Source organism: Mirounga leonina, unplaced genomic scaffold (genome assembly GCF_011800145.1).
Source record: "Mirounga leonina isolate KUSES-001 unplaced genomic scaffold, KU_Mleo_1.0 Mir_200, whole genome shotgun sequence".
Lineage (NCBI taxonomy): Eukaryota > Metazoa > Chordata > Mammalia > Carnivora > Phocidae > Mirounga > Mirounga leonina.
In genome coordinates this window covers 27,693,882-27,717,364 of record NW_023270503.1, presented here as the reverse complement: position 1 = coordinate 27,717,364, position 23,483 = coordinate 27,693,882, and the positions used below count along the sequence as shown (strand labels likewise).

The following is a 23,483-nucleotide window of genomic DNA, read 5'->3' as shown; positions in this document are numbered from 1 at the left end:
TCTGGTAGCAGCCGCTGATGCTCTGGAGGCAGTGGGACCTGGTGTCCCAGTGCCCCTCTGTCTCTGCCTGACTGCAATGAGAAGACAGACCGAAGAGCAGGGACAGGGAGTCCCCGGGTGTTAGGGCTGGTCTGTCCAATAGGAAAGGAACACCAGAACTGTGCCATGCTGCTTAGCTCCCTGACTTTTGGAGGAGTCTCTGTGGCCTCTTCTGCATGATGCCTCTACTTAGAACAAGCAATAGAAGCGTAAAGAGAATTGCCCTTTTCTTTCATTTTGGAGCTCATACTTGTTTCCTTGAGGCACAGGTTCTTAACCTAAAAATCTACAGAATCATGTGCAACACAATTTTGTATGTATTTTCCTGAGAAGATCTGTGCTTTTCACAGAATCTCAAGAGGGCCCACAGCCAAAAAGGAAAAGAAGCAAAAAAACCGAATGCTATAGGAAAGAAGCACGTTGGAAAGAAACCAGCCTTCCAGAAATGCTGGCTTACTGAAATAGACAAGACTCTGCCCTCTTCATACCAGCAGGGGGAGCTAGTGGTTAGCCAAGTGGTGCTGCTTGTATCCTCTCTTCCACTCGGTTCCGCAAGGTACCCAAAGTCGCCTTTCTTAAGAAGAGACAGATAATGTTGATAAGAATCATCCTACTCAGGGCTTGGTAGGCAGAGGTATCAAAAGCTACTGACTAGGAAAGTTGTAACTGTGCTCAGTATTTCTCTTTTCTTGAGTCAGGCTAGGTAGTGAAGAATTAACTCCAGGCCAGTGATGCGATATCCCAGTGCCACTCTGTCTCTCCCTAAGTGCTCAGTCAGCTGCCTTCGAGCTCTCCAGAACGCTCCCATGCCCAGCACCTGGTTGGCTCACTTATCTGACCACCTGGCTCAAGGAGTGACAGGTCCTGTTGGATTTCTCTTCCAGGTCTTTCAGTTTGCAGTCAAAGAATCACTTATCCTGAAGCTGCCAACAGATGAGCTCATGAACCCGTCGCAGAAGAAGAAAAGAAAGCACAGGCAAGGGTTGGACAAAGGACTTTCTGTTCCCCGTGCTCTGACCTCCCCCTGGACTCCCCAACTGCCTCCCTCTTGAGTATAGCATTGCACAACTAAAGGGCCAGCCTTCTCCATGCTCCCTGTGGGTCTGTTCCTCGGACCAGCCCTTCTCCCGTCCCTGGATGTTGTGGACCAGGAGATAAGTGTCTGCTTTCCCTTTAAGCTCCTGGCCAGTGGGATGAGAGCTGGCCTCATGGCTCCACCCTGAGGCCATTTCTCCTCGTTGGGTTAGTGACCACTGTTCCCACTTCTCAACTCTGACCAGAGTTTTTTCTTTTGGCACTTGCATTATTTTTCTAAGTTGCATAATAACACTGTCTTTTAGCTAGCCTTTGCTTAGGGTTGGAAGGTTTTTTTAATTTTTAATTTTAATTTTTAATTTTTTTTTAAGATTTTGTTTATTTATTTGACAGAGAAAGAGACAGCGAGAGCAGGAACACAAGCAGGGGGAGTGGGAGAGGGAGAAGCAGGCTTCCCGCCGAGCAGGGAGCCCGATGTGGGACTCGATCCCAGGACCCTGGGATCATGACCTGAGCCGAAGGCAGCCACTTAATGACTGAGCCACCCAGTCGCCCCTGGAAGATTTTTTTTTTAATTCAACATTCTGCCTGCCTTGGCTCCCTAATGACTATCACCTAGTGAAGGAAGGAACTGGCACCAATTGTAGATGGAGAAGGAAGTCCGTGTAGCTTCTTCTCCCCCTCAGTTCCTTCACTCAGCAGATTCCTGAAAACTCTTCCTACATCCCCATCCTGCAGTTCCTCCACATCCCCCCACCTTCCCCAAAGAGAAGGAGGGAGGTGGGGAGGAGAGGGAGAAGGAGAAACAATAGCATTATAATAGACACAGAGGGTTAGGTTTGTGTTTGTTTTTAGGCATCTTTGTTGTTTATATTTAAATCTCGAAGCATAGAGCAGCTGGACTCCAGTTGGACTCTAGCATCCACCTACCAGGGTAGAGGCCTCCTGTGAAGGGATTTGGGGAGGATAGTCCCCAGTCATCAAACCACAGTCCCTCAGAGCAGGTCGCATTGTTATTTATCCAAATCTGCAGAGTTCCCTAGAGTCATGACCCAGGCCCATCCGTCTCTCTTTTTCAGGTTGTGGGCTGCACACTGCAGGAAAATTCAGCTGAAGAAAGGTAAGTTGCAGCAGGGCGCTCTTGGGCAGTTCAGCCCGAGGTCACACCCCTGCAGTCCCCCGCCTGCCCCAGCTACAGCGGCACTTGTTGACCCTGCACCGCTTCCGCAGGCTGCAGATTTGTCTGCAGCAGCTGAGAACAGCTCAGTTTCTCGCTGCAACTGAGAGCACCTCTTCGGAGGCAGAGTGGTGAGCCTTGTGGTCTCTGACTTGCCTAGTGAGCCATTTGCCAGGTTCCAGACTTCGTTTAATGTTTGGAATGGCTCTCCTGTCCCGGGCCATTTCCACACTCTCCCCACAAAGCAAATCACCCCATGGTAGCTGCCGAACAACCATCATCTCTGAGTGCTTCTCGCTTCAGGTGCTAAATGTGTGCCTACAGTGATGGCTGGGACAGCCTCCCCCAGTCGGGGCCATTGGACAGTTGGGAGGGAGGACGACCACAGGGCGTGGGCACAGCAATGTTCAAGTCTACTCATTTCTTTCCTAGATAACTCTTCCACACAAGTGTACAACTACCAGCCCTGCGACCATCCAGACCGCCCCTGTGACAGCACCTGCCCCTGCATCATGACACAGAATTTCTGTGAGAAGTTCTGCCAGTGCAACCCGGACTGTAAGCGTTCTCCGCTTTCCCCGGTAGTGCTCCCAGACAGTCGGCCCTGGTGCAGCCCGCCTGCGCCCCTTGCTGCCTCTGGGCCTTCTGAGGTTCTCTCTGCTGTGTTTTAAGCATTCTGCAGAGGAAACAAGATACTTAAGATCTGGAAAAGTCATTTTTTAAAAACCCGTAGGTGTTTCATTCTAAAAGCAACAATTACACAGAAATCAGAAACATGGGACTCTTTTTCCTTCAGGCTCAGTCACAGCCTCCCTTTCTAGGATGTTGTGTTACAACAGACACAGGTTATGATTCATGTATTCAGTTTAATACTTGGAGTTTTCATATCAGGCCGTCTGGATCAGCAGAAGTAGGACAGAGGCTAAACGTGCTTCTCCTTCACTTCTTATCACACCGTGCCCTTCCCCGCTTGGGGCTGAACGGTTTGAGAACAGCCCCCAGAGCCTGCAGAACTTGGTGCCCAGGCAGTTGTGCTGGAAATACCTTCTAACCCCTGGCAGATACCAGTCTCAGCCACAGCAGAGAGGCACTGTGCTGGGGAGGGCAGTGGGTGGAGGAGGGCAGCTTAGAACGGATGCATTCTGTTCTCAAAATGATTCTTGTTTTGATGGTGATGCTTTAGCAGTGAAAAGCACTGATTTCATTTTCTCTGGACCACCCACCACCTCCCTTCCAAATTCCACGAACAAGGGGGAGGGAGAGCATTGTTGAGGAATCTCTAGGAAACACCTCTCAATAGTCAAACCTGCTTTTTTGACTCCCAGGCATGAATGTTGGGAGGCACTCCATTTTCTCTGGAAGGAAACTGGACTATATGTTTATTGGCCAGGGAGCTTCTCATCTGTTTTGCCAACTCTCCCCAAACACACAACATTCCTTGCTGACCCTGGAGTCAGACCTGAGCCCCAGCATTATTAGCCTGCCCCTGTCCCTAACCGCCCCTCTCCCCCCAGGTCAGAATCGCTTTCCTGGCTGTCGCTGTAAGACCCAGTGCAACACCAAGCAGTGTCCCTGCTACCTGGCAGTGCGAGAGTGTGACCCTGACCTGTGCCTCACCTGTGGGGCCTCAGAGCACTGGGACTGCAAGGTGGTTTCCTGCAAAAACTGCAGCATCCAGCGAGGCCTCAAGAAGGTGAGGACTTTTCTCGGGCCTGCGGGCCAGATAACGGAGGGGGAAAGACACATTGGCCCCAGCGGCCTCTTTCCACTGGCTCCTCGGAGGGCTTCTACCGCAAATCCCAAGGGACATGCGTGTACTGAATTAGTGGTTTTCTGTCCTGGGGAGGAGTTAGAAACGTGACCCCTGAACTGGCCAGCTTGAGAGGAGCAGAGAGGACGGACACGTCACGGGTGTTGTCTGTTTCTACCTGACCTGCACCAGCGAGTCCCTGCGACTTGGGTCCAGGAGGCCCCCGGGCCTAGAGGAGGAGGTGTCACGTTTCCTTTCGCCACCTCCCTTCTTTGTTTTTCCTCTCCCCAGAACAGAATGGCTTAGACCTTTTTCTGTTTTCAGATCCTCTTAACAGTTGCTTGTTCTTTCCATCCTGCCCACCCCCAGCACACGTGCACACCCAGCACACACCCCGCCCACTCACCCATGCCCTATAGTCTGACGTTTGACTCCCTCCTCCCCAGCACCTGCTGCTGGCCCCCTCAGATGTGGCCGGATGGGGCACCTTCATTAAGGAGTCTGTGCAAAAGAACGAATTCATTTCTGAATACTGTGGTGAGGTGAGTGCTATCAGTTTGGACCACATTCCTATCTGGGGAGATACTGATGAGAAACTCTGATTTTCTGTGGGCCAGACCTCTATGAATTACTCTCTAAATAACTCAGCTGAGTTCCCATGTGGTCTCTTGGGGGATCCCACAGAAGAGTTTGCAGTCCTGAGATAAACCACTCTTCTGAAATTCTTTCCCAACTCAGGCCACACAAGGGGGGCAGGCAGGGAACTCTCTTCAGTCGTCATACTGGTCACACTGGGTGGGTATTGGAATGAACTAACTTGAGCTCTGTCTCCTGTGATTCTCATCGTGATAACTCAGTAAGCACCTACATGTGACACTGTCCCCTCCCTTTTCTGTAGGCAGGGTACCATGCCCTGAGCAGATAGCCCAATCCCCTGTTTGTTCCTTTTCTGTCCCTGCAGCTTATCTCTCAGGATGAGGCTGATCGACGGGGGAAGGTCTACGATAAATACATGTCCAGCTTCCTCTTCAACCTCAACAATGGTATGGAGTCTCTTTCTCTGGCCCCAAGGTGGTCTCAGACAGGTCTTTCTATCAGATTGCCCTTACAATAGCCCACGTTCAGATCAGCTACGATTTCTCCACCATCTGGATGTCAGCAGGTTAAACTTGAAGACACGACGAGCCACAGTTCACTTGCTTTGGGAGAACCCCCATTTCTGGGTTGTGTTTATAATCGGAACACTGAGCACTTACACCTCAGAAATCTCCCTACCCAGTAGATGGGAAGAGGCGATCGGTAATTCCAGCAAAATGGGGGGACCCAAAGGGAGCGCACCCACATGAGGCCATATTCTTATGATGCGTGCTGCTGGTCTTCAAAATTCCCATTGGATTATTTCTGTTACCATTTAATTGATTTTGAAATCAGGTTCAAGAAGCTGTGGATTTGCCTGGTGAGCTCATGATCTTTCTTTATATAGATTTTGTAGTAGATGCTACCCGGAAAGGAAACAAAATTCGATTTGCAAACCATTCAGTGAACCCCAACTGTTATGCCAAAGGTGAGTTCCCAGTGACCTAGGAGGGAGGGTGGGTGATGGATGCTTTATTTACTATGATTTCTATCCGTTATGTAACTTTTTTCATTGCTGAGTTATTTTTTGTCCAGAGACAGTCATGATTAACATCTGGTATCATTTTGAGTCTGTTTTGTAGTTGGCTTTCTTCACTGAATACATTATAACCATTTTCCCACAAACAAGAATCTTTTAAAGAGAATTCTCTTCCTATATCACCAGCCAGAATAGCAGATCTAAAAGGACAGAGGCAACTGTCATCACTGACTGCTTTTTAATTCCACTTTATTTATGTTTTCACTGGGAATTGGGAGAAAGTCAGCCCAGCACCACCGGTTGTTGGCTTGGAGCTGACTAGGAACCTAGCCTTGGCTTTGTCCTGTTTGCAGTGGTCATGGTGAATGGGGATCATCGCATTGGGATCTTTGCTAAAAGGGCAATTCAAGCTGGTGAAGAGCTCTTCTTTGATTACAGGTGAGGTGGCCGGAAATGGTCCTTGGGAGGGAGAATTGATTTGGGGACTTAAGGTGGGTGGAATGGAGGAAGGAGACAGTCTTATGGTGGTGGTCAAGTCTTTCTCTTTGTTCTACTCTCGGGTACCTTGCGTCAGTTGTAAACTGCTCTGAGGGACGGGGAGAGGGAGCAAAATGGAGGGGATTCCATCTGTTCACTCACAAAAGCCTTGACAGTAACCTGGTTCCTCCTGCTCCGGGACAGGTACAGCCAAGCCGATGCCCTCAAGTACGTGGGGATCGAGAGGGAGACCGATGTCCTTTAGCCCTCCCGGGCCCCACGCCAGCGCTTATGGTGGCAGCACTGTCTTTGCTTCATGCACACACCACCGCTGCTCGAGTTTCCTGCACTACGTGTCTCCCACACCGAGAATCCCCCCCCACTCCCTCTGCAGCGAGGCCTCGGCTGTGGCCAGTGGGAACAAGCGGTCTCAGTGAGAGGGGACACAGAGGCAGCTAGGGCTTGGGCCCCCAGGAGAGAGAGTTGCAGAAGTGGGAGACCGAGTCTCAGGCCTCAGAGGGAGAGAGCGCGGGCTAGGGGTGGGTGACTCCGTGGTTTCTGGTCCGCTACGCAGGCTGTGGGCCTCGGCAGTCAACCTAGGCAGTTCCTCACCTGCACTGGCCTGTAATTCTAACTTTCCAAGTCAAGGGTCCTTGTGTAATTGGGTCGCCGGCATCTCTCTCTGTGGTCATAGGGCCTGGAGAGGACTGGCTCAGTGAAGTTTGGTACCCAGAGCTTATGAGTGGCCTGCGTCAAGGGCGAGCCTGGCGGGTGGCACAGACTGACTTCAGAGGGGAGACGGGTCACCTTACTACCTCTTCCCTCCTGGCAGGGTTCAAATTCAAAGAGTGTGGGTTCCGAGTGTGGATATTCAACACTGGGAGAAGGAGAGCTAAGTGCTGTTCTTCCATAGAGAGCGAGAGCCATCCTGGTGACCGCAGTTCAACTGCTGAGCCTGGGGCCCAAGAGGCTCTGAGAAACCTTCTCTACTCTGGAGATGGGTGGATACATTTTCAGATTCCCGAAAGCCGGCGCCAGTCTGCTGCCGGCTCCTCCCGAAGCTGTGGCTCGGCGCCGGCAGGCGACCCTCGTGCTGCTACTGAAGGAGCAGGGGGTCGTGCCGGGCTGCGCAGGAGCACGCTGGTTCCAGGCTATGGAGTTGTCTTCAGGCCTTTCATTCCCTCTAGAGGCCGGGCCCACAGGGCCTCTGTTGCTTATCTCTTCTGGGTAGATGGGCGAAGGCCTGGACTAGAGAGGGGTGAGGTTCTGAAGGTGATTTACTTTCCTGTCTGATGCACCTGCTGTTGGAAAGGGTAGTTGAGTGTTTGGAGGTGGGTGAGGGGCTCCCAAGTTGCACGTGCTTAGGACGGCATCACGCTTGCCACGCACACTGGCAGAGGGTATTTGAAGCGTAGAGAGGAAGCAGGCCAACCTCCTGCGCCAGTCCACGGTGCCATTCTCTCTGGGAGTCCCGATGAGCAAAGCACTTTATTTCTTTGAGAAGGTCTGCAGATTGAGGTGAAGTTTGAGCTGAGGTCTCTGGGGTCCCTGCCCAAATCCCATTCCTAAGGGAAGGGGAAGGACGGGGGTTGGAAGATTCCCCTCCAGTTCTGTCTCAGCTCCTGGTGGAGTAAGGAGGAGCTTCCTTGCCACATAAGACGTAAATGAGGATGGGGCCGGCTCGAGGAGCTACCCCTGTGGTCTGTGGCCGGTGTGCTGAGCTGGCAGGGAATAAGGAGCATTGTGCTGGGTAAAAAGGATGTGGGCAGAGACAGGCTGGCCCAGGGAATATTGGAGTAGGGAGCCGGCTTCTCTTTTCTCGAGGGAATCCAAGCCTTTCTTCCCTAGTCTATACTGACCCCTCCCTTTCTCCAACCCCACTGGCTGTCCCATGAAGCAAGGAGTGGGGTTCCCTCTGGCCAAACTGTCGCCTAGGGATTTTGGTGGGACGTGCACACACACTCACATATCCTCACGCACCACACTTGTGGGCACACATGCACTCAGCCCTGAGCACACGCCCAGCCGGCTCCTGACGGAAGCCTCTTCCCACCTGACTGGTCAGCCCCACCATGATTCTGAAATCTCCATCTGCAGTGGTTTGTATTCATTGTGTACTGGAGACACCTCCTAACTGGACTGTGGGCTCTGAAGTACTCGTAAATTACAGGGAACTACCAGAGACAAATGAAGGAGGAGTTGGGTCTGTCTGAAATGGGGCTGGCTGTGAGGAAAAGATGGGCAACAGGTTATATCCAGCCGTTGAGAGGCTAGACTGATCCCCCTCTTCCCTCAGTGTGCAGAATCCCCTCCTTCCCAGTTTCAGACCACTAATACTCCTGTTCCGCCAGCATTCCCATCCTGTTCCCCTCGCTGTCCCCCCACCCCACACCTTCAGTGACGGGTCTCAACCTCTCCCCCCAGACCGTGGAATGACAGAGCAAGGTGGTGGGCACTGGGGGGGGGGGGGGGCTGGTATATGTGCGGCTTTATTGCCAGTGAATTTCACGCACTTTAAAATCCTGTGGCTCGTGACCTCTTACCTGAATAAAGTGGTAGAATCCATCTTGGCAAGTCGTGTACTGTGTACTTTGGGGCTGGAAGGATCCAGGGGCGTCAGTACGGGGGCAGCTCGGACTGACGCGCTAGCATTCTGATCCCCACTTGTCCACTGATCTGGGGTTAGGGGAGGAGAAGCGTTTGGCGAGAGCCAATCTGGCTCCTGGTCAGTGATGCAAGGACTCTGAAGGCTCCCCGTAGAAATTCCTGAGCCCTCAGATGGGGTCCTTTAAAATCATCCCGCTTATCCCCTCGCCACGACGCCAGCTACCACGCACAGACTGGGGCTCTGCCACTCTGCTTTATTAGGACGGCTCAGGCTCTGAGCGCACGGCTTCAGAGTGGAGGCTGGGTCGGACTGGGTGAGTGGCCAGCAAACCTCACGAGACTTCCAACACAGGAGAAGCAAAAACCACAGACTGTGGGCACAGCACAGGACAGTCGATTGATTTTTTCTTTTATATATAAACTGATAATTAGAAAATTAGAGTAATATATAGAGTTTCTCTAGAGAGAGCTTTTGCAACAAAAAATATATATAAAGAATAGGACCTCCCGGGCAAACGAAGCAGCATCTCTGAGCGGAGGAAAGAGGACTCCTCATGCACTGGAGAGGGGGCCAAGCCTTTGGACAGGCACCAAGGCTATTGCATATCTTGGAAGAGGGAGGAAGAATAGAGGGCTGGCTAGTCGGTGTGTCTGCATTATTCTCTCTACATTGCAAGTTTTTTTTTATGGCTTTGGCTAAAGCATGTGAAGCAGCGGAGGTACTAAGGTGCTAAAAGCGAGGCCTCTTGGTCTCTGTACGAAACAAAAAAGAGAGGGTGGGGAACAGCAACAAAGCCCTCCCTAACCCCCAACTAAGTGGAAGCAGATGGAAGACATTCTGCAGGGCAGGGGGGAGGCTAGGGGATATGATTTAGCAGCCTCCTCCCCCCATGCCCTGTGCATCCCTGCAATCCCACACATCTGTCCCTGCTGAGATTGAATATTTGAAGGGAAGCAGTTAATCTCCCTTGCACTCTGTTGTTAATCCCTGGCAGCAGCTGGGACAGGGATGGCAGAGAGGGCCTGTCTCTACCCCATGGAGCTTCTCCTTTGGGGCAGGCAAACAACCAGGAGCCTGGGGAAACGGGGACGGGGAGAGCATTGCTTTAGGCAGTGAGGTTGGCCACTCCCTTTGGTCCCATCTGTAGCTCTGCCTACCAGACTTGGCAGGAGGGGCATCCTCTGGATGAGCAGAACCAGCTAAGAGGAGCCAAATGTCCCTGACATGGTGGGGAGAGGTGGGAATTGGGAGATTCAGAGGAGATGGACTTGGTCCCTAAAGCCCTTCTCCTGATTCATTCAGACCTGGACTCCTCCAGGATCTGGGGAAGATTTTGGTCCCGGGGGCCAGGGGCTGGGCCTGGAGCTGGGGCTGGGGCTGGGGCTGGGGCTGGGGCTGGGGCTGGGGCTGGGGCTGGGGCTGGTGTAGGGGCCGGGACCTGGGTAGCGCCTGAAGTAGGTAGGGGAGGTTTGCTGCCAGGATGGTAATCATGGGTGGCCTTGGGCTCGTTGGTGTGGTAGGAGCCCTTGTAGCGATGATTTTGCAGATAGAAGAGCACCAACATCCCCACCAGCCCCAGCAGCAAGAAGGCCACCAAAACTGAAAGGGAAAGAAGGAACAATTCAGAGCCGTTCTTGGGGGTATCTCCACAGACACACATGTATGCTTTTGGCCAAAAGGATGCATGTATGACTGTCCGCAGTTGGAGCGTGGCAAGCCAGGCCCAAGTGTCCGGCAGGTCTGAATTCCTGGCTTAACCCCTGGTGTCTTTGATTTCTAGTATTCTCTTTCCACATCCCTGGAGTTACCCCAGTTTCTCGCCTCTCTGGAGGTTACTGCACCCCCTTTCCTCATCCTTTAGCTATAGCGCCATTTTAATATTTCATTTCAGTTAAAAGTCCATAGCATCCTCAAACCTTAAAGAATCTCCAGCTCAATTCTCTCCTGCCGTCCGCACAGCCTAGCTCATGTGTGTGTGCACCCCCACACACCTAGTGCCTTCGCCCCCCTCAGCCCTGGGGATACGGGGCACGGAGGGGATGCCCACGGAGGGTAGAATTAGGTCAGGGTAGTGATCATGCTACTCACAGCCTAAAAGTATGGCCACCCATCCCTCATCGTGGTAGTACGGGAAGTCTGAAGAGGAGAAAGCCCCAGTTAGGAGAAGCCTCCTCCGTGTTAAGAATCGTTTCCCTTCCCTGTCGACCGTCCCTCTTCTGTGTGTGCCCTGGACCTACCTGGGGGCAGATACCAGGGATCCAGCTCAGGTGGCACCTCTGCGACAAGACGTGGCATGGCCCCGCAGTTAGATTCAGACAGTTCGCCCTGAACTCGAAGGGCCTCGGCTAGCTCAGCGGTCATGGGGCGAGGGGCTCGGAAGTGGGTCTTGAGGGGAGCCACGTTGTTGAATCGAACACCAGACAGGCAGCCCGAGAACCCCGGTGTGTTGTAGCGCTGGATCTCTGGGTCGATGACCCCGGTCTCTGAGGGAGAGGCAGGCCCAGAGGGACGGGGGCTGGGGCCACCCCTAGGCTCGCCCCGCTCACCGCTCGCCGTCCACAGGTTTCCTGCTCCTCCCGATCACCGCCTTTGCAGCCGGTCCCAGGTCCCTCGCTCCTCTGGGCTCCAGGGGCTTCGCCCACAACCCCTCACCCCAAACACTCGCACCCACAGCTCACCCATAACACGCCCTAGATACAAGGCCTTGGGTGAGTCCAGCTGGCTGTCCACCAACAGCGAGAACTTCTGTTCTGTGAGCGGGAAGTAGTCCACCTGAGGGGGAGGGAGAACCAGAGGCTGACGAAGCCAAGACCCCGCTGAACCCCCGTGCCGCCCCCGCTGCTGGGGAGCCCTCGCTCAGTCCTGGGTGGACAGCCACCCAGATGAAGGATTCGGCGTGTAAAACCCAACAGCCTCATCTGGGCCTTGTCGTTGCAGCCACCAGGGGTTTGACTTTGTGGAAAACTTTGTGGCGCCCATTCGCTGACTTTTAAAACAGACGTAAGAACGCCTGCCTCCCCGAGCGAGCTCCCAGGGCACGTGTGAGGGTCCCGGGAGGCAAAACACAGGAGACTCCTCTGTGAACTGGGATGTGCCCTACTCGTGCTACAGAGCTGGCCTTTCCCCCGGGGGCGCAACCTGGGCGCCGTCTGGGCTGGTCTGCCTCCCTCCGCGCGCACCTGGATGAAGAGGTTGCGGTAGACGCGGGTGATGTTGACGCTGTGCGGCTGGCCGTCAGTGACGGGCCTCGTGGTCAGTTGGTACACGTAGGGGCTGGTGCCCAGCTGATACCGCAGCTGCAGGGTCCCTGTGGGATGGGGGGGAGAAGGGGCGTCTCCTCTGGGCTCCCACAGCCCCCTGTCTTCGGAGAGCGCTCGGGGGGCCTTGAACGAGCGAACCAGTAGTTGTCAGAGTGGAGGGCGCGCTGCCGGAAGCTGGAGCTGGGGCGGGAGGGGGGCTGTGGGACCTTTACCGTCTTCCTTGATGAGCACGGCCATGTAGTCCCGCACGAAGGAGCTGACATAGAGCAGGACGGCGGGGGCGGAGTCTGTGCTGAAGCTGAAGGACACCTCCTCTCCCGTGACGTTGTAGACAGGCCCGCGGTACCCGGGCACTGGCCGGCCGGGCCGGGGGTATTCGGGCAGACGGTACCCGGGCCCGTGGTAGCCAGGCACGTAGCCCGGGGTGTCATAGCCAGGGACGTAGCCCGGCTCGTAGCCCGGCACCGGCCGGCTCAGCATGTGCGAGAACTCCCGGGCGGCCGAGCGCAGCGCCGACTGCAGGTTGTAGCGCATCCAGGTGCCGGGCTCAAAGAAACCGCCGATATCTGAAGGCAGATGGAGTGAGGTCAGGGCCCCCACTCCCGGATTCGGACACTGTTATGTCATCCTCGCCGCCGCCCTGGGACCTTGCCGCGGTCACAGCATGCCTCCATTCACCGGTAGGTCCCCTTGTCCCAGAAATGGAATCTGTCCCAGAATGGAATCTTAAAACCATGAGAAATGGAAAAGATCATCCAGTACAACCCGTGCCTTTGACAGATGGGGAGACTGAGGCACAGAACTGGCTACTGACTGCCATAAGGATATGCAGTACGCGGAGAGCCAAGATTAGAACCGAGGTATCATGGGGACACCTGGGGGGCTCAGTCGTTTAAGCATCTGCCTTCGGCTCTGGTCATGATCCCGGGGTCCTGGGATCGAGCCCCACATCGGTCTCCCTGCTCAGCGGGGAGTCTGCTTCTCCCTCTCCCTCTGCCCACCACTCCCCCTGCTTGTGCTCGCTCTCTGACAAATAAATAAAATCTTAAAAAAAAAAAAAAAAAAGAATCGAGGTATGGTGACCCCCTCTGGTACACTCGCCACCACTCACACTTCCAAACCAAGACGAAAGGTCCTCTGCTGGTCCCCGAGTCCCTGCATCTCCCTGCTCCGGCAGACTTCGCACACCGTGAACCTACCTGCGCGCACATCCTCCTAGGCCAGCCTTAGGAAGGATGCAGTCTGGGTGCATGTGCGGAATCTTGCGGTGCTGAATGTCAAGGCTTGCCTTAACCGAGAACCGGGCTGTAAGACGTGTTTTAGGAGCTCAGCGATTATCAACTAGGAAATGGCATAGGAGGGCATCGCGCCGCCTGCGGTGGGTATGCTTGCAAGGGGGCTAATCTGTGCTATCTTGGTGACAGTGGGAAGATGGGGAAGTTATCTGCCGGTTGCTTTTGAGTTCCTTTAGTACCAGCCAACTGTACCGTCCCTTCCTTGCCCCACTTTATGACTTGGAGTCGCCCGGCATCTTCAGCTGCCGGATGGCCCCGCCTCAGCACTCAGGACCCCAGGGACAGCTCTAGTTTTCCCTGGTGCTGACCCTGCACCCTCCGTCCTTCCCTTGCCCTCCCTGCACCCCGCTGCGCCCTAGGGCTCCGGGTCTCCCATAAGCAGCCGCACTGACCGTGGTTGCAGTACGGCCCATCGAAAGCCGTGAGGTCACAGTCACACGTGTAGTAGCTGTACCGCTCCACACAGCGGCCTCCGTGGAAACAGGGGAACCGGGGGTGGGCGCAACGGCCCGTGCAGTTGGGTGAGGTACCCTCTGAGGCGTTGGCACGGCCCTCCAGGTTCAGAGTCACTCCGTTCAGACGCATCGCCCTCAAGCAACCCACGAAGGGGCGCCTCTTAAGCTCTGCAGATCCTGGGAAGGGCGGGCCGGTCAAGAAATGGGTGTAGAGCCAGAGACGGGTAAGTATTGGGGTTGGGGAGGGAGCTAAGGGGAACGAAATCATGGCATAAAATCCATGGCCTAGAGAGGAGAGGTGAGCTCTTGGCCCACTCTGCAGCAGAGGGCATGGGGACCTCAGGCACAGGGCTCCTGGAAGCCAGGGGAGCTGCGGTGAGAGGGCGGGAAGGCGCAGGAGGCCTCAGACCCGGCGCAGGGTTGCTGCTCACCGACATAAAGGGGCTGGTCGTACTCCAGCCAGAGGTAGGTCTGCAGGGGCATGGGCCGCAGCACCCAGGGCCGGTGGTCCACACGGAGCCGGGCCTGCTTCACGTTGATTTCCGCCCGGACCAGGTGCCACTCGTCGTCGTTGAATTCAAAGTCATCCGAGTGTACTGTTAGGTTCTCATCCCCATTCCCCACATCGAAGGCGAAGACCACATCCCGGGATGCTGGACAACGCAGGGGTGGGGAGAAAGGACTCAGACCTCACAGATTCCTCACCCCATACAAGCTCTCTTCTTCGCTCCTCAGAGCTCCTTGAAGGTCCCTCCAGTTTGTCCTCAGCCTGGGACAAAACCCACCAACTCCTTAAAACCTTATGCTCCTGGTCTCTCCCAAATTTGCAGATCCTTGGAGCCAGCTTCCCAGCCCCTTCTGAGGTTAGAAGCATAGCCAGTCCAGTAGGAAACACCTCAGGAGCCCAGCTGCCTTATCCACATGTGCGGGGCCTGAAGCCCGGAGAGCTGAAGTGAGTGCCCAAGCTCACAGAGCCAGCCAGCTACCAAGACAGACCCGGGTCTAGAACCTACTGTTACCCAAAGCCCTTTCCGTGCTGCCATCTGCCCTTGTCCCTTCCCCCAGCCTCTGCCTACCCCACCTCGGCCCAGAGAGCTCCGTCCAGCCCACGCCCCTCCCGGCGTCTGCCCGCTCACTGTTGAGTTCCACCCGCACGTAAGGCCGGCGCCACTGGCAGTAAGGGCCCCCCATATTCTCTAGGAAGACTCCCGAGGGAGCCGAGGTCCTGAAGTAGAAGGAGACATCAAGGCTGTGGTTGGCACGGATGGGGGGAAAGCGTAGGGCAGCCCCAGTGTGGAAGGAGATGGTGTTCCAGGAATTCCCTGCAAAAGCAGAAGGAGGCAGGCCTTGTCAGGGAGGTCGGAGGGTGAAGGAAGGGAGCCCCCGGTGGGGTGGGGGAAGATAGGGCAGCGGGGACGGCTGGGGGCGGGGAGCCAAGGGGAGGAGAAGGGGTCTAATGAAAGAGAATGAGGTGCAGGGCACAACACAGAAGGGGTCCCATCCCAGCAGGAGCTGGGTGTCTGGCAGGATGTCCTAGAGACCCGCAGTGGGTCAGGTGGCCTAAATTTTGGAAACTGGAGAGCCAACCCTGGGAGGGCACACAGAAGGGGTCTGCCACTCACGATCGCCATAGCAGCGCAGAGGCCTCAGGAAGAACTGGGCCTCAGAATTGGAGCGGTTCGTATCCCCCACCACCACCTGGGTGACGGGCAAATGGTCCACAAAGGTCAGCAGTCCCTTGTCGGTTCTCCTGTGGGGGCAGGATGCAGTGGTTCAGGCCCTGCTGTTCTGCTGCCCCTGGAATCCTGAACGCCCTGTCCCTTCGCCCCTCACCACTGGGGCTGGTCGGCATCACAGTTACAGTGCAGAGCGGGGTCCACGCAGCTCCGGTCCAGACCACAGGCACAGCGCTGGATCCCAGGCTGCGAGCCTCCCCAGTAGAAGTGCTGCTCCTCATTTCGGCCAATCCAAAAGCTGTAGGGGTAGCCTCCTGGGGAAGACGTGGAGGCCGTTTCCAGGCCTCAGCCCTCCACTAGCCCCGGGGCTCTTCTCCCCTTTCCAACCCGCCCAGATCCTTGCTCGAATGTTCAAGAGCTCCAGCTGAGCCCTCTGGTTCCCTCCTCCCAAGCCCCCATGGGTCTCTCCTCCAGCGCTGCACCTTGCCCGCCGTGGCCCAGGCCCTCAGCGGCCCAGGCCCTCACCAGCAGTGTTGAGTAGCCGGGAATTGTAGCAGGAGAACTCGATCCACTGTTCACAGTGCTGAGAAGCATTGGCCAGGGCACTGACTTCCTCCCAAGAGGCATTCCAGTACTGGATGGCCCCCAGGAATGGCCGCTCCATGCTAGAACCTGTCACCCGAGTTGTCCACAGCCTGTCATGCCGCACAACTGTCCACGCTCGGTTTTCTGGGGGAGTGGAAGGGACAGAGCTTTGGCTCGAGATGGGCATTCTCTACCCATCTCCCTGCCCACCTCCACCACCACTGCTGCTCCTCAGAGCCAATAAATGTGGCCAGCAGCTCTGTTCCAGCCCAGCTCTGGGCCCCCGACCCTGGAGGCTGGAGATGGGACAGCTGGACTGGATCGGGAAGCTGGAATTTATCTGCAAAGCTAGATTACAAATTCCTGAGTGTCCCCTTTCCCTTCTGTCATCCTTTACCCCCCACCACAGATCAGTCTTGCTGGACCCTGTCTCCCCGCTTCAATCCCGTTTCCCCCACACCCCCTCACAGCGCTGTCAGCTGCCCCTTCACCACCCATCAGAGCCACTGACCTCGGATATCACAGTACACCACAAATGGCTTCAGGGGGCCACTGCCATCAGGATCAATGGTGAAGTTTCCAGAAGTTTTCCCACTGAGTCGATAAGCCTCACAAGATTCCTTATACAGAGCTGGTAGGTCATGGGGTGGGGTTATGGGGTCAGAGGGCTAGGAGGGCCAGTCCTACCAGCTCTAGCAGCCTCGTGATCCCCAGCAGCCTCCTGGCCTCCCCTGCCCCGGAGTGGCCCCCATCCCCCAGCCGGCTTACGTTGGTGACAGGTCTCTCCCTTGTAGCCTGTCAGTTCACAATAGCAGATGAAGTCATCCCAGGACTGGTAGCAGCGTCCATCATGCTCACACATGTTAGGGCTACACCTAGGGAAGAGGGTCAGCACCAAGGGAAGGCGCCTTACTGTGAGCGTGAGCGTGGGGTCTGAGCCCTACAAACTTCCCTTCCGGCTCCTGAGAGCACCAGCACCCCGACTAGCCAGATATAAGCCTAAGTGCTGGCACATTAGGCAGGCCTCAGGACTCAAGGACTACTGTTTATCCGCCCCCCCCCCCCCCCCCCCCGAAGAAAACCCTCTAGGACCAAGAACAGATGCTTCGTTTCCAGTCCGAGCATGTGTCACTTTAACGGAAGAACCAGGTAAAGAAGGACAAGAGGATGAGACAAGAGGTCAAGGAGGAGTCATCTCCAAGTGGGAGACTGAGGAACTGGGACCAGGAGAAGGGAGATTATTGAGAAAGGCCCCTCCCGTTGGGAGACCGCCGAAGAGGGCTTTGGCGGGGTCACCTCTTGCAGGGAGAGGGGCTTCTGGATACCTATCAGTGATGCCACATGTGTCAAAGAGGACCTCAGCATAGTATCCAAGCCGCCGGCCCTCCACCAGAGTCAGGTTGACCAGTTGACCATCCACCTTGAGCAGCTCCATGCAGCCATGGAACGCCGTCTGGTTGGAGTGGCAGCCCGATCGACTGGCTGGTTTGGGACAACCTGGAGCAACCACCCCTGTGAGGCTCTCCCCAGGGGAGACCCCAGAGACCTTCCCCCAGGGAGATGCCAAAGGAAAGCCAGACATGAAGGAAGGAAGGGGGCCAAGAGACCATGGCAGTGACCTTCCAGTCCCCAAGGCTCCAGAGGGGAGAGAGGGATTTATCCCTACAAATCTCCAGGTAGCCCCATCTGAGGGGACTTTGGTGATGCCTTCCCACCCAGAGACAGGGGTCTGGCCAGGTTGGCTCCCACTTACCCCCAAAGAAGTATGAGGTGCCAGTGCGGATCAGCAAAGGGTATGAGACCCTGACCTCTGCCCCCTCCACGTCATCGATGCTGATGACTGCATGGTTCTCCTGGGCTGCAAAATTCACCTCGTGCCAAAAGCCATCATTCAGGCGGTACCCTGGACAGGAAAAAAGGATGGTGTGGGTGTGGGAAGACACATTCTGAGATAAGGGTGTCTTGAGCAGGGAAGCAGCAACCTCACTCTGTGCCTATGTGCCCTCCATTACATTAGATATATACACACACACGTATATATACAACATATTAAATATAAAACATACAACATATTAAATATATATGTCAAATATATAATATATTAAATATATAAATAATATATAACATATTAAATATAATCTGTAACATATATTAAAGATTTATTTATTTGAGAGAGAGGAGAGTGGAGAGTGTCCATGGGGGGGTGCAGAGGGAGAGGGAGAGAGAGAGAGAGAATCTCAAGCAGACTCCCTGCTGAGTGTGGAGCTCAACTAGGGGCACGATCTCATCACCGTGAGATCAGGACCTCAGCGGAAATCAAGAGTCAGATGCTTAACCGACTGAGCCACCCAGGCACCCCCCTCTCCATCACACTTATCACACTGAGTGGTGACATCTTTGACTGTCTTCACTAACCCTAGCAGCTGAGGCAGAGTTGGCAAAGTCGCAAACGAGTAACAAACTCTTCTGGAGCCCCCTGGAACTAGATGAGACCAGGACTCCTCAGCCTACCTGCCTCTCCCAGCAGCCTGAGCGGCTCAGATCTGACTCCTCACCCCCGCCCACTCCGTCCCATCCCCAGGGCTCAGGGTCCTCCTGCCCTGCTCCCTTCCCCCCCCCCCCACCCCTCTCCAATAAGCGAGGGGCCTCCTTGCGGGCCCGCACCCGCTCCTCCTCTGCCCTTCTCTGGCCTTCTGGCGCCTCCCGCCTCCCCCCACTCTCCACCCCTCACCAGCAGCAAACTGAAGCTTCTTTCGGCCAGTCTGCGCGATGGACACGTTGATCTGCCCTTCACTGAGCATCAGCTCCACGTGGCCCAGCCCGTCCCCCAGGCGGGAGAACAGTAGCAGCCCCGTGAGATCCCAGGTGCGGAAGCGAAAGGAGACGGCGAAGCGGCCTCGGCGCGGGAAGCCAGGCACTTGCACGAAGTTGTGAGGCCCTCCGAAGTTGACCGGGTGAGGAACCGGGTCCAGGCAACGGAAGGCCACCTTACCCTGAGGACGGAAGTAAGGGGCCATCAGCATCCAAGAGAATGAATGTGCTGTCTGCCTCTGCTGGGAATTCAATTTCCGGACCGATCTAAGACCCTCCTCACGGCACTCCCTCGGGGTGTGTGCGGGGGAGGGGGTGGGACCTCCCACTCTGACCATTCCCAGCCCCCACAAACATAACCAGCTGTGGAGGGGGTCTCCAACCAAGTCGGCCCTGGGGGACTCTCTGCTGGCTATCCCGGCTTTACACCGTCTCCAGGGCGACCGCCTCCTTCGCTTCCTCCCAGCCTGGAGAGGCAACTTCCTGCTGGCTTCCTGGCGGGCACTAGAATACTCGCTGCAGGGTTGGGGTGGCGTGGGGGGCGGGGACCACACCAAAACAGACCTGGGTTCAAGACCGGACTCAACCACTGTACAACTCCGTGATCCCGGGCCCAGCCACCCCGGGGTCTCTGCACCTCGTTTTCCTCAAGCATTAATTGAGGATGTGGTTAGACCAGACCACACCTTCTTAACTGGGGGTTAGGGAGGGGTGACCTTTGCACCTCCTGTGAATCCGTGGTGCCTCCCCCCCCACCCCACCACTTGAGCATTTGGCTGGGGAGAGAAGAATCCTCGGCTTTTATCCGATTCTCTTTGCTTTCCAAGCAGCTCTGATGTCCCTCCCTCCCTGATCCCCCAGCCCACTGGCCTCGAAGGTGATCCTTGAATGGCGCCGCACGGCCAGGTCTGCGATGTTCACTCGGTTGAAGATTATGTTTTCTATGCAACCTCGGAAATTATGCCGATAGGCCAGGTTCTTCTGCGCAGCGCCCACCAAACCCCCAACGTACATCTGCGGGCGGGGTGGGGGATTAGGTTCCCTGGGTGCCAGAACGCGCACGCGCACTTTCTCTCCCCTCCGCCCCACGCTTTCCCAGGCACATTTCCCCAGTATCGATGTTAAAGCTGGAAGCTCGCTGGGCCTCCCCAGGCTTGGGTGCTAGCCCTGACTCCACCACAAATTGGCTGCATGCCCTTGGGTAGGTCAATTAACCTGTCTGGGATTCTTTATCTGCAGATCAGGGCCACAGAGTTGGGCAATCCAATGGGGCAATTTTCTCATCTTGTCGGATCCCCAAAACCCAGATTTCCAGATCCCATGTCAGTTGTTCTGGGGGCGGTGCCCAGGAAATCAGCCTGCTAACAGCAATAACAGCCACAACAACCCAGGCCCGTGAGCCGCAAGTTTGCCAAGAGCTGCTAGAATATTCAGGAACTGGAAAGCACTGTCTCCCACGGACCCGCCCAGCACCCCAACTCGACTAAATAAACCACTCTGCTCACCTCGTTGTCCAGGTTCAGCCTCTCAAAGTCACCATTGAGCACAAAGCGCTGCACATAGCCGTCCAGGGTGAGGTTTGCCTCCCGGCCAAATCGGTCCACACGCACATAATGCCAGTGCTGGTCGTTGAGGACGCCACCAGCGCTCACAGTGGTGTGACCGGGCCTGGGCTGGATGGGGCTGCTGCCTGGGGGGACGGAGGAGCAGGGTCAGACCTACAACCTGGAGAGCCCCAGAGAGGCCTAGCCCCCAGGGGGAGGCAGCAGCCAGGAGCACAGAGAAGGGTTGGCACAGGGCCCAGGGCATATAGAGCTTGGACGTCCTCAGCTTGGGATGGACCGGGGTCCACCGGCGAGTATGTGACTTAGGGTAAGTCATTTAACCCCTCTGAGCCCCCGTTTTCCACTAGCTGCTTCTACTTCATCATATGGATGTTATGAAAAGCTGATGAGATACAAAATAACAACTCTTGGGTTTATATGTATATGTACACAAAGTATATATAAGGTTTCTACAATGAGGAAACAGACTGGAGAAGTGCCTTGTCCAAGGTCACACCACTGGTAGGTGGAGCTGAGACTGGCATCCAGATCGCCTGACTCGGAGTCCAGTGTTTTGCGAGCACCAAATTGTGGGTTTGGTCCGAACAGTAAGGAAGGGCGAGCTCGGGAGTGGGCGCGGCCTGGCGGGGGCGGAGCAGCGAGGGGCGTGGCCGCAGAGCCGCCGGGGTCGCCCGACTTGCGGCGGAGCTCACCCAGGCTCATGTGCAGCAGCAAGTGCGCCCCCTGCAGCTCCAGTGTCACGTAGTCGCCTTGGACGCCCTCCGCGTGCAGCAGGAGCCCGTCCTTCTCTTCGGTCTTGAAGCTGAAGGCGAACACGTCCCACAGGCTCCGGCTGACCCCTCGCGGGAAGCGGTACGAGATGGCATCATCGCCGTCGAAATAGAGCACGTCGGACTCTGCGCGAAGGACAGTGGGTGGGCCGAGGACCGGGGAGACTGTCTCCGGAGCCTCCCCTCCGCCACCCCCAGCCACGACCTCCGCACTCGTACTGTACGGGCAGCCGTAGAGGCCGAGCCTCAGGCCGATCTTGCCGCGCGGGTTCCAAGCCAGCGGCACGATGCGGATGTAGCGCGCCGTGAAGTGGTAGTGCAGGTCGTGACGCACTATCGCCGACTCGTTCACGTTGCCGAAGAAGGTCTGAGGGGGGAAGGGGAGCGGAGAGACCAGGTCCCCACCTCTGCTTCGTTTCTCTACAGCCTCCCAGCGGGCAGTTGTCACACCCAGCCAATATCAACTTCCAGAAAGGAAACTCTCCTTGATCTCCTGGGCCCTCGTGGCTTTAGAAAAACAGGTGCCCTCTCCCGCCATCCTATTATTTCCTCAAAGCTCAACTCAGATGTCCCCTCCTTCAAGAAGCTCTCCTAGATTTGACCCTAAAGTATGTGAATCCCTGTCATCTGAGAAAGTCTTGCACACATGGTGAGCTGACCGTCCCTCTGGACTGAATCCCCAGATTGGAAGTCACTGCTCCTCACGTGTGTCCCCACCATCACCTCCTCCATCTCCCCCAAGCTAGTGCCCAGCCTAGGATGCAGAACTGAGGAGGTTCTCCGAGTGTGTGCACAGGGGGCCTGGAATACCGCATTGTGCCCTTGCTGGTAGAATGGCGTCCAGCTGTCCACTCGGTCCCCGTAGAGCAGCATGTAGCGTGTGACCCAGTCCCACGAGTTAAACGAGCCCTGGGTGGCCACAGCTCGGATCCGGTGCTTCTTCATTAAGTCGATCTGGAGCCAAGGATTCGGGTCCCCAATTCGGGGAGACCATCCGCTTATGCCTATAGAAGAGGCAAGGGCTTTTACCACTGGCTCTCCCTAGCCCTCCGGAGACCCCACCACGCCTTGGGGCGGTGCCTCGCTCACCGTGCAGCCGGGCAAAGCGCGGCGTGGTGAAGAGCCCGTAGTAGGAGGAGGCGCCCAGGGAGCGTGCGTACAGAGGCCCGACCAGCTCCTCGTCACAGCCGTCTAGGTTGGGGAAACAGACATTTTGTTCGCGCGGCCCCTCCCAGGTCCTTCCAAAGACCACGCACACTGAGCAACTGGAGCTCTTCCTTCTCTGTTCTCCAGCAGCCACCCCAGCACTAACTGAAGCCATCTGCTCAACCTGGGCTGCAGCAACAGCTGCACACTCAGGGGAGGCTGCCTTCTCCTTCTGGGGGGACCCCTAGGCCAGACCTTCCCTAACTCTGTGACTGCTCCGGTACCAGCCCAGGCTTAGTACTTCCCTAAACACAACCCCAAACCTCAGCATCTTTCAGAACCGGAGTCAGCCCAAGGCACCAATCCAGCCGAAGCCTTATCATCAATCCCACTCATCAGCATCCCCAACCCTCACCAACCCCAAATCCAGGCCTTGGTCCCAAACCCAGCCAGTCATACCAGCATCACCAGCTTCATGTCCAACCTTAGCATCAGTCAGGGTCACCAACTCCTGCTTGGATTCCAGCCTCAAAATCCAGCCCCAGCCCCAAACCCTAGTCCCCAGGCCAGCTCCAAGCCCAGCCCCAGGCCCTGGCAAGACCTTAACCCCAGCTGGGATCACCAGTACCACCCTTATCCCCAACCCTCAAGCCCAGGCACCAGCTCCCGCTTGGATCCCTGTCCCAAATCCCTGCCCGGGGCCGACTGGATCCTCGGCTCCTCGGAGCCCAGCACCAGCCCGGAAGCGCGCGCCAGCCTCGGAGCTGCATTGCGGAGCGCGGGGGAGAGGCAGGAAAGGATGGGAACGAGCAAGCGCGCGCCAGCCAGGGAAGGGACCCGCGACCACCTAGCCGCAATGCGGCTGGACCCGCCCTGCAGGCTTTGGACTCCCTGGCCCCACCCTGCTTGCACCTGAGCCCGGCACTCACAGTAGCCCCAGCCCCGGGCTCCTGAGACCGCGGCGAGCAGGATGCAGAGGAGCCGGAGACACATGGTGCAGGGCTGACGGGTCTCGGCGGCCGCCTCCCAGTGCCCGGCTCCGGCTAGGGCTCCAGGTCCAGCTCGGGCTCCCAGTTCTCCTCCTGGGGTTCGCAGCGGATCGCTGTCTGTGCTCCTAACTCACCCCTTCCTCTATCCTCGTCTCTCCCCCAACCCTTCTCCCTTCTCTCTCTCTCTTCTGTCGTTCCAGGTTCTCCGCGGCTCTCTCTCTCCTTCCCAC

At 56.2% G+C, this 23,483-nt stretch overlaps 2 protein-coding genes across 4 annotated transcripts in view; one reads left to right on the top strand and one right to left on the bottom strand.

The window, feature by feature from the left end:
- Positions 1 to 8,667, top strand: part of EZH1 (enhancer of zeste 1 polycomb repressive complex 2 subunit) — a 31,792-nt gene extending 23,125 nt beyond the window's left edge. For all 3 annotated transcript variants that reach the window (XM_035027169.1, XM_035027171.1, XM_035027168.1), the window contains 9 exons: positions 924 to 1,015; positions 2,154 to 2,194; positions 2,684 to 2,809; positions 3,766 to 3,944; positions 4,448 to 4,543; positions 4,963 to 5,044; positions 5,485 to 5,565; positions 5,970 to 6,054; positions 6,298 to 8,667. In XM_035027169.1, coding sequence (XP_034883060.1) covers positions 924 to 1,015; positions 2,154 to 2,194; positions 2,684 to 2,809; positions 3,766 to 3,944; positions 4,448 to 4,543; positions 4,963 to 5,044; positions 5,485 to 5,565; positions 5,970 to 6,054; positions 6,298 to 6,358 — 843 coding nt within the window. In that variant the 3' untranslated portion in view covers positions 6,359 to 8,667. The remainder of the gene's footprint in view (positions 1 to 923; positions 1,016 to 2,153; positions 2,195 to 2,683; positions 2,810 to 3,765; positions 3,945 to 4,447; positions 4,544 to 4,962; positions 5,045 to 5,484; positions 5,566 to 5,969; positions 6,055 to 6,297) is intronic.
- Positions 8,668 to 8,934: 267 nt separating this feature from the next.
- On the bottom strand, positions 8,935 to 23,457 carry CNTNAP1 (contactin associated protein 1). Its single transcript, XM_035027167.1, has 24 exons — positions 23,194 to 23,457; positions 22,208 to 22,309; positions 21,929 to 22,122; positions 21,338 to 21,485; positions 21,041 to 21,244; positions 20,289 to 20,473; positions 19,654 to 19,797; positions 18,704 to 18,965; positions 17,726 to 17,875; positions 17,298 to 17,469; positions 16,741 to 16,847; positions 16,484 to 16,603; positions 15,913 to 16,116; positions 15,545 to 15,701; positions 15,334 to 15,461; positions 14,848 to 15,033; positions 14,143 to 14,364; positions 13,649 to 13,888; positions 12,174 to 12,527; positions 11,881 to 12,008; positions 11,380 to 11,473; positions 10,939 to 11,184; positions 10,790 to 10,837; positions 8,935 to 10,300 (listed from the first exon to the last, which is right to left on the bottom strand). Exons 1-24 carry the CDS (start codon positions 23,255 to 23,257, stop codon positions 9,996 to 9,998), a joined length of 4,164 nt encoding a protein of 1,387 aa, XP_034883058.1. The 5' UTR covers positions 23,258 to 23,457; the 3' UTR covers positions 8,935 to 9,995.
- Between the last annotated feature and the right edge of the window lie 26 nt (positions 23,458 to 23,483).

Excerpts from the sequence above, each read along its gene's own strand:
- CNTNAP1 (XM_035027167.1), bottom strand. The coding sequence starts at position 23,257 with ATGTGTCTCCGGCTCCTCTGCATCCTGCTCGCCGCGGTCTCAGGAGCC. Across the intron at positions 17,876-18,703 it reads GAAGCTTCAGTTTGCTGCTG|GGTACCGCCTGAATGATGGC; the intron begins GTGAGGGGTGGA and ends TTTCCTGTCCAG. Across the intron at positions 14,365-14,847 it reads CGTGCGGGTGGAACTCAACA|CATCCCGGGATGTGGTCTTC; the intron begins GTGAGCGGGCAG and ends TGCGTTGTCCAG.